Source organism: Sinocyclocheilus rhinocerous, unplaced genomic scaffold (assembly GCF_001515625.1).
Source record: "Sinocyclocheilus rhinocerous isolate Xijiao unplaced genomic scaffold, SAMN03320098_v1.1 scaffold3207, whole genome shotgun sequence".
In the NCBI taxonomy this organism is placed as follows: Eukaryota; Metazoa; Chordata; class Actinopteri; order Cypriniformes; family Cyprinidae; genus Sinocyclocheilus; species Sinocyclocheilus rhinocerous.
Window position 1 is genome coordinate 106,734 of NW_015626452.1, and position 9,881 is coordinate 116,614.

Consider the following 9,881-nt stretch of genomic DNA (forward strand, 5'->3'; position numbering starts at 1 on the left):
ACCTGAAAAAAAAAAAAAAAAAAAGAACTCTTAAAAAAACAGATGTAATTTTTTTAATAAATTGAATAATATATTATATTACATTATATACTCTACTATTTCAGCTGCTAGAAATGGCTCTATATACAATCTCAAACATTTATCATGTTTATTATTAAGTATTTAAAATCGATGTTCATTGATCATAAACAACTGGAACTCATTGTTTTAACAGGTTGCAAAAGACACAAAACTACTGTATTTGAATGAGTTATGTTTTTATTATGATTAATTAATAGAAAATATATAAATTACAGATTATACAGTATATAATAATAATAATAATATAACATTTATATTCTTTCATACTAATGATTATATACAAGGTTGTTTATAACTTATTTATTTATTTTATATATATATTATTTTATTTATTTATCTATTTATTATTATATTCATATGACATTTTATACTATGCAATTATAAAAATTACAGATGAGATAAAATAATGTAACATTTGTGTTTTTTTATATTAATACTTACATGCAACAATTTTATTCATATATAATTGTTAATAATTCATTATATGCAATATAATTATGAATTAGATATACTTTACAAATGCACCATTGTAAAATGGTGCAACAAAATAGTGTGCAGATTTTTAATTGGCTGTTATTGACAGACCACTCTGCTGTCAGGCAACAGCCATCATTAGTTTCAAACATTAACCGCAACACTGTTGATTTTTCATTTGACTGATTCTCACTGTTGGAAACTCACATTTCATGCTGTAGAGATCTCAAAAATTAAAGTTACCATATACCATGTAACTGGTTTGATAAGTAGCAGAATTTTTTTTTTTTTAAGAAAATAAAATGAAAAATACCCACCGCTGCCACCACTTGATTTACATTCACTAGAATAAACTCCGCCATAAGTCACACTGAATCCAGATCTTAAAAGCATGTTAGAGTACATCTGGCTGAGATTGCACTAAAGTTTTTTTGGGCTGTGGCTTGCTTTAACATATTTCTGTTTGACTTTTATTGGATGAAGATTATTATATTGATGTATTACAGAACAGGTCAGTCGGCGATCACTAGATCCATAATATAAATCGGGCTGAGGTGTTTTATAAACAGTCATAACCAAATACATTGCAGTGTTTTAAATATGGAACCGCTGGATGTTTTGAGCTAATGTTTTGAGTGCTTTACTGAACTGGTTAGCTAGGAACTAGGTCAGCTAAACTGCCGCTAAAGTGCTGGGCTTCCTGATAAATAATGCAAGGCATATGAAAAGAAAAAATTTTTCTCATCTTGATATAAGGAAGATAATATAAGTTTTTGCTGTCAAAACAGAAACTTGTGTAAAGACAGATATACTGTATACAGGTTTTGGATTTGCCATTATTTATGTAATTATCTGCTAATCAAAAGTAACTGTGAAAGTGATTATACTATGTATAAGTATGAAAAGTACTGTTTTTGTTGTTGTTGTAAATTTACTAATTTGTCCTTAAACACATGACAACACTGCTAACTTTCCTAATGAATGAATACCAGTAGTGTTGTTGTGCACAATTAATTAATTTATTTATTTATTTATTAAACTTAAATTAAAAGCACATGAAAATACAGTGAACTTTCAAAAGCAAAATCGAAATAATATAAAATAAACAAAAAATAAAATTAAAATATTTAAAATATTTAAAGATAAAAAGATTGAAAATATTAATAAAAAATATAATAATATCTCAATCATTTGTAACACTAATTTGTAACTAAATGTAAATGTAAATGTAAATGTAACTATATACTGTATGTTATATTTGTAAATTCCCACATTATATATTACCACACTGGTTGTGTAAAGGTCATCAGGGTTTGTGATTATGTCATTCTGTCATCTGTTTGAACCGGACAACATCTGGCAGCACAAATGTGACCAATGAAAAAGCACAAAAAGAAACCTTTGAGAGTGAATGATCTAATCTTATGTTTAATTCTGCAGGGTTAGTCAGGCTTCTCTAATTGCTATAGCAGAATGTAATTGCAGGGTTTGTAATCTTACTCAAAGTGCAGTGGATTACTTTGTATTGCTTGGAAGCTCGCTATTGGCTGTTCGGTTTATATTAGTGACCGAAAACATACTTCACGCAAGTATCCAAACATACGAGTAGAGTAATGAGATGTTTAATGCATTTCATGATTTTATATAACATTAATCCCATTAAAATCTATAAACAAGTTCAATCAAAAGTAATCTGTAAGTAATTGAAAACTAGTCCGAATTCATTACCTAAAATGAGTAATCTATATTACATTACTGACTACAGTTGACTACAATAGATTACATTGTTGACTACATGCTCTCATCCGGTTCATGGGCGCTGAATGCCGCTGACGCCCTGGAGCTCACATCTCCAAAAACGACAAAGCAAATTTTCAAATAGACATTGTCTTTATTAACAAACCGCATATTTGAAGTCTAAACAACTACATTCTAATAGTGTTAACAATTGCAAAACTGATATAAAAAAGCATTTGTTGATGCAACTGTGCCATTTTAACTTCCTTATATGCAGATTTGAACTGCTTTGTCGAACCGTGGTTACACGGGATTCGAACCGGAGCTCCTCACCTCTCAAGTACGTCTTCGTACTCCGTGATCTACCGAACAAACCTACCATCTATGAAAACCCATAGATATGAAGCTGGATATGTGCGATGCTAACGTTCAAAAGCATCAGTTTTCAAATCTCCCAGTATATTAATATTGTTTTGAAGTCATAACATGATATTCTTCAAGTAATTGTGCGAAAATTACGCTTTATTAATCGAAACTCTGTAAATCTGTGTGAAAAGGAATAAAAGGTGTCGGAGTTTTACTGCCTCTAGTGTTCATTTATTTTGGAAACTGCCGTGACATGTACTTATTGGTACGTATTTCGCATCTCGCTAAAAAGTGCACCCAGGTACATTTATGCCATGAGACCAGGTAGTAAAAAACTACAATTCCGTGACATAAAAACAGTATTATTTACAGAGGCATGTTTAGAAATCACATTCCGCGGGTCCCCCCTACTGATTATTTATAAAATTATAGTGGATTTGACACACGCTGTGAGAAATACTTCAAACTGAGTTATACAAAAGGTGAAACGGTTGGAGTGCTGTTATCACTAGAATATCACACTCCTCTCAGCCAATCAGATTCGAGGACCAGAAAGAATTGTATGTATCATTAATACTATTTTTCAAGTCAAGTAAATTTGTGTCTTATATTTGGCTATCATGACCCATCCGTATACAGAACTCATCATAACGTATGTTTCAGGTCTGTGAGTTGCACTCAGTAGTGGGCAGTTAAGCTTGTTCTCCACTGTGGGCAGCTTCACATTCCTCTCATTTTTGTGTCACGCTCCGTAAATGGTGCGGAAGCTGCTGGCCGTGTGTCCGGCCGTCTGACACACGGCACATGCACACGGATAAACAGTCCTCTGTTATTGCAGCGAACCTGTAGGTGTTCCCCCCTCCAGCCAGCACAGCAGGGTTCGGTCTGATCTCACCAGCATCAAACAACGGCGCATTTCATAAGGCAATGACAAAAAAGGCCTTGAGCAGAATGTCACAGCCAACGTGTTCCAGCTGAAAAATCCCACACGCAGCCCGCATACTGTCAGCAAAGTGTTGAAACATCACACCAATCTGTCCGCTGTCCAGCACTGTGACACACTCGCACGGCCTTGTGACAGCAGAACACACCCATAAACACGCATGCAACAGGTTATTGACACACCACCACTTAAAAGTACAGTTCACCCAAAAACGAAAATCCTGTCATCATTTACTCACCCTAAAGTTGTTCCAAACCTGTATGAGTTTCTTTCTTCTGTTGAACACAAAAGAAGATACATGTATTTTGAAGAATGTTGGTAACCAAAAGTTGATGGTAGCCATTGGCTTCCATAGTATTTGAAAAAATACTATGGAAGTCACTCAGGAAACCAAAATGGGGTTTGGTTACCAATATTTTTCAAAATAATGTATCTTATTTTGTGTTCAGCAGAAGAAAGAAACAACATGAGGGAGAGTAAATGATGACTAAATTTTCATTTTTGGGTGAACTGTCCCTTTAATAACTTAGTACAGTATAATCTTTCTTTTCTCTAATTAAAGCGCATTATGCAAAACAGCTGTGTCCCACAGCAAAGCACTGGTGTAACATTATCTGTTCTCTTTGGGAATTTGTTAATATTTCTAATAATATAATCATATCCAGGTGTCTCACTGTCAGCTGTTGTGAGATCAGTCTCCACACCCTCAAAAAAAATTTTTTCAAAGTAAATGAAACACAGATTATTGGAGTATGCTTTACAAAAAAAAGCATGGTAATGGATATGACAATGTTAATGTATTTGGTCTTGGCGGAATAGATCTGCTATGCTGCTGCTGCTGAATTGCTGCTGCTGTTGGTTATTGCTGTAGTTGAAGATTATTGCTGCTGCTGCAAGCAAGTATAGGAACTTGCTACTGCCAATGCATACGCGATACGGTGCAGTGAGTATTTAAGACATACTGCTGCTGCACAAATAGCATATAAAATAACCCGTAGCAGATCTATACAGGTGGAGCTGGGGAAGGTGGAGGGTTTCAGAGGAACTCTAAAAGCGCGCTGCAAAATGCTCAAGTGGATGCTAACCCGCCAATGTAATGCAGCAAGCTCACTGGCTGCATATGCAACATGAACTAATCAGCTTGCGCCAAGCCGTTTAACGATGTGAATATCATCAGTTACGTTAATACCCATCAGCCTGTGCCATCTAGAGTTTCATGACTGAACTATACATTTCATTCTACTTCAAAATGTCATGTTTATTGAACGTGTTACTTGATCCGCTAATGTTTGATGACCACTCCAAATACTTTTAGTCTTTATTTTGTATTTATATTTTTACTATAGTTAGTTCCCAGATAAAAGTGAATGTTCTCAGAACTTTGGCTAACGTTGTGGCAATGTTGTATCAAAGTTATGAACAAACCTAATAACTTTGAACCTGTTCGTTCAAAGTTATCTGGTGTTTAATAATGATCACAAAATGTTAGCATGGAACGTTCATAGAATGTTTTTCTTCTAAAACTTTCGGCTAATGAATTCTGTTAGTCTGACATAAGTTTTTAAAACTACAGTGGATTTGGGCGTCCGCCATGACACTCGCTGTGAGAAATACTGCAAGTGGAGTTACACTCGTAAAAATAAAGGTGCTTAAAAGGTTCTTCACAGCGATGCCATAGAAGAACCATTTTTGGTTCCACAAAGAACTATTCAGTTAAAGATTATTTAAAGAACCATATCTTTCTTACCTTTTTATAATCTGAAAAACCTTCTTTCACCACAAAAAAACCTTTTGTAAAACAGAAAGGTTCTTCAGATGTTAAAGGTTCTTTATGAAACCATTTAGACAAAAAGGTTCTTCTATGGCATCATGAAGCACCTTTATTTTTAAGAGTGTATACAAACAGTTATAAAAAACAATTGGAGTGCTGTTATCACTAGAATATCTCACTCCTCTCAGCCAATCAGATTCGAGGCCCAGAAAGAACTGTTGTAAATACAGTATATACCATTACTACCATTTTCTGAGTGAAAACTGTTTCAAAGTAAACCCTGCACCATTTTTTTTTGTCAGTGCAGTCACTCCTCACAGTCATGTCACACATTCCCCAGGCTGCATTCATCTCTGATTAATCTGAATGTGATCAAACTGTAAATAAGAGCCTGATGTACTGGTAATGCTGCATGTTGTGCTCAGTCCATGTTTTTGTTGTTGTTTTGTCCTTTATTTGATGTTCTTCAATGATTTCTATGATATTTCCTGTGATTTTTGTGTAGATGAGAGCGTGAAGCTGCAGGGTAGGCAGCACAGCCACAAGAACCCATGACTCTGGACATGGATGCGGTCCTGTCAGACTTTGTTCGGTCCACAGGGGCAGAACCGGGTCTGGCACGAGACCTGCTGGAAGGTAAGAGACCTGATCTGCACTTTTTTCTCTTATTTTAAAAAGATGCTCTAGTACTGGAGGATAATTTTGTTTAGATGTATTATTTTTAATGTATTGCTGGTTATTTGTTCTTGTAGACACCCAATGTTATTGCTCTTGTTACATTTAATGGTGATGAAACTTCATTTAAGGGACCCAAAAGTATTCGGCTTGGTCTCTATGAACATGATCCACTAATGTTTGACAGCCACTCCAAATACTTCTGGTCTTTAACAGTATATCAATTGTTGCGTGTTTGTACTATATTTAATAAGATATATTATGTTTTAGCTATTTGTGGATGTTTCTGGAGTTGTAACATTTTCATTTATTTATAAATATATATTTATATGTATAATATCTTGTGTTGCTGAGAATGTAATTCTCAATGTGTCAACAGTGCTTTGGAATTTCAGCGCTCATGCTGAGTTTGCTTTCAGTCCATTAATGGCTATATTAACGGCAGTAAATGTGTAATAGTGTTACGGAGCGACTAAGACAAGAGGCGTGTGGATCCATATGCAAAGCTTTATTATTAAACATGGTCAAAAAAGGTATATTGTGGGCAAGACAACAGAGTAATCCAAAGACAGGCATGGGTCAAACGACGGAGAACGTAATCCAGAGGGCAAAGCAAACGGGTAATCCACAAACACAGGCAATAGTCCAGGCAAGGTGCAAACATAGTCAGAAACGGCAAGACAATGGGATAATCCAAGACAGGAAGTATAGTTCAGGGCAGGCAGAGAACAGGCGAGTCTAGAGAACAGGCTAGAGTGTAAACACGAGAGAAACAGGCAATGAACAAGACTAGACTAGGAACTAGGAACTAGAAACTAGGACAGGGAACTGTAAAGCTGCTGTCGCTAGGAGAGAGATAAACGCAAACAATACTCGGCCCTGAAAAGTGGTTAGGGCCTCATATTTATAGTGTGTGATTGGCTGCAGGTGAGAATGTAATCAGTGAAATGGAACATGGGAAGTGTAGTCCAGGGTGACGTGTAAAAGTCTGTGTGGTGTGAGAGTCAATATACTAGGAAGGCGACCTCTGGTGGCGAGCAGATGGAAGACCATGGACAAGATTCATGACAAATAGCATGTCAGCTATATTATTTGAAGTAATTTATAACAGCGCTGTAAAAGTGAAAGTGTGCAACTGTTGCCTTTAGAAGCCACAGTATTGTTCATCTTATATCTGGTATAAGGCACCATGACATAGATATTTTTGTATATAGGAATAAATAAATAAATAAATGCATCCATACATACATAAATTAATAAATAAATAAATGCATCCATCAGTCCATCCATAAATACATATACAATAAATAAATAAAATATTGTACAACTTAATGATATCAGACTATACAGAGTAAATTAAATAAATAATTTTTAAAAATCAGCAAAATCTGATAATGGTATAATCATTTATAAGTAAATTAAATTTCTATAAAATATATGCATAAAATATGAATATAATATTATTAATATAATATAATATATTTTTAATTAAAATATATTATATGTATTTTAATATATTAAAATATGAACATAAAATAAAATAAAATTGTGTCATTTTATGAAATATTTGTACGTTTTATAATATGTTAAATTGTATAAAATATAATATATTTGAACATATTTTACAATGTAATTTATTCCTGTGAGGTAAAACTGAATTTCAGTATCATTACTCCAGTCTTCAGTGTCACATGGTCAGAATCATAGAAATCATAGAAATATGCTGAAATCATAGAAATATGCAGATTTATCTATGTTAAAAGCAGTAGTGCAGCTTATTATTTTTGTGTTTATTTGTTTAGAGAGATAGAAGATAGAAATATGTTGCAACATTATAAATATAATTACAGTCAATTTTGAACAATTTAATGCATCCTTGTTGAATAGAAGTCTTAATAAATAAATAAAAAACTGACCCCAAACTTTTGGACGTTTATTTATAAATATATATTTTTACAATTGTATAATCACCTTAAACCTGTATAAATTAAAAGAGTAACTTGAATTGAATTTCTTATGATTTGACCTCTTCAAAATGAGTTTTGTTGCTGTTATTGAACCTTATATAGTAAGGTTAAAAGCTAAGCTTGAATAGATTTACAGTACTTCTGGGACAGTTGTACAGGATATGCATCTCTGCCTTTGTCTGTGTGGCGTCTGTGTGTCTAGGTTTGATTTTTGTCCCATGTGTGCTATAGGGTTTATGGTTCAGTCAAGCGCAAAATGCACCGTCAAATCTACAGTGGCCCTGTGCTTGAGATTTAATTCAAGCTAGGTTGTTTTCTCCAGTATAATGAGTTGATGTACAGCTTCTCTTTTCATGTAGTCTAGGCTCGAGTGCAGTGTGCTTAGACCTGTTTTAACTCTTGTCCCTTTTGGCTCATCGATGGCGCTTGCGACTCGTTCCAGACTTTTGTGCTGGTCTACTTTCTGCTCTGATTGGCAGCAGGGAGGGCCTGCCATGGTGGGGGGCGGCGGGGCAGATTTAGGGCCCATGTGATGGCTTTACGACCAGGCTCCACCAGGAGACTTTGTGCCCATTGAGTGAAACTCATTGAGGAGTGGAGGGCTGCAAGTGCAGTCTGTCCCGAGGAGACGGGCCAAAGAGAGAGAGAGAGTGAGAGTGAGAGTGAGAGTGAGAGACATATAGACAAACAAAAAGTCAAGGCCGAGGGGAGAGAAATGTTCCCTCTACAGAAAAGAATAGGATGGAGAATAGAGCCAGCAGAAGAAAAGAAGTGCACCCTTTTGAGAAACGATGTAAAGAAGAATAAGGGAGTTAAAAATGTCCTTCAAAAATGCAGGAGAAAAAGTGTGAATTATGGCTGTGTTCCAGTCCTACCTAGACAGCATTTTAGACAGAATCATTTATAAATCACATTGTATTATTATTATTATTATTATTATTATTATTATTATTATTAACATTTTCAGATTTATTTATTCATTTGATTTCATCTCATGTTATCACTAAATTGTACTATACTGTTATTTATTTATAATTTATTTGTACCATACTAATGTTTATTTATAAATAAATTATACTATTATTATTAATTAATTATTATAAATTATAATAATTATAATACAATTATTAATAATTAATTATTGTTAATATTTTATATTATTTATTAAATACATATTTAGTAAATAAAACATTATATATGATAGTTGATTCATTTATTAATTTAATTTCAAATAGAAATAAATACATTTATATAAATATATATATTTATTATAATTTTTAAATCTTAATTTATTTAAATTTCAATTATATATATACAAAGAAATATTCTAAATTTTACATTTCATAAAACAGCAATATTCTCTCAGAAAAGGTGGTAGAACAGCAAGATAGTAGAAACAATAAGAGAACAATATCACTCCAGGGATGTTTTTTTCCCCAATGCTTTGACAACAATTTTATGACATTCAATTTTTAATGCCACTTATATAATGGGTGAACATAAGTGTACATTTGTACCCAAACACACAGCTGCTTCAGCTATAGGGCCTCGCTCAGCATCAGCTACAGGAGGCTGTTCAGCTGCGAGTGTTGTGCTCGCCTGCCTGGCCAAGACCACCTCAGAGCCGTCGCACATCATCACAGGATGATATTACCCATCTGTCTGAAGCCTGTCGCCAACAGAGCACTGCTGTTTTTAACAGAATGCTGGAGTAAAGAGAAACACATCCGTCTTTGCCTCGTCATCATCACCCTGGTGATATTCTTATTAAATTATTCTTAACAGGGTCATTTCATTAGAGCATAAATGGAACTTTTTCTTACTATAAAATGTATATGATTGTGTTTATATGGTATGTATGTATGTA

At 34.0% G+C, this 9,881-nt stretch overlaps 1 protein-coding gene across 1 annotated transcript in view; it reads left to right on the forward strand.

Moving 5' to 3' along the window:
• LOC107715690 (OTU domain-containing protein 7A-like) overlaps positions 1-9,881 on the forward strand; it is an 81,671-nt gene that overhangs the window by 31,916 nt on the left and 39,874 nt on the right. The window contains exon 3 of the mRNA XM_016521867.1: positions 5,878-6,008. Within this exon, the coding sequence (XP_016377353.1) occupies positions 5,924-6,008 (85 nt within the window). The 5' untranslated portion in view covers positions 5,878-5,923. The remainder of the gene's footprint in view (positions 1-5,877; positions 6,009-9,881) is intronic.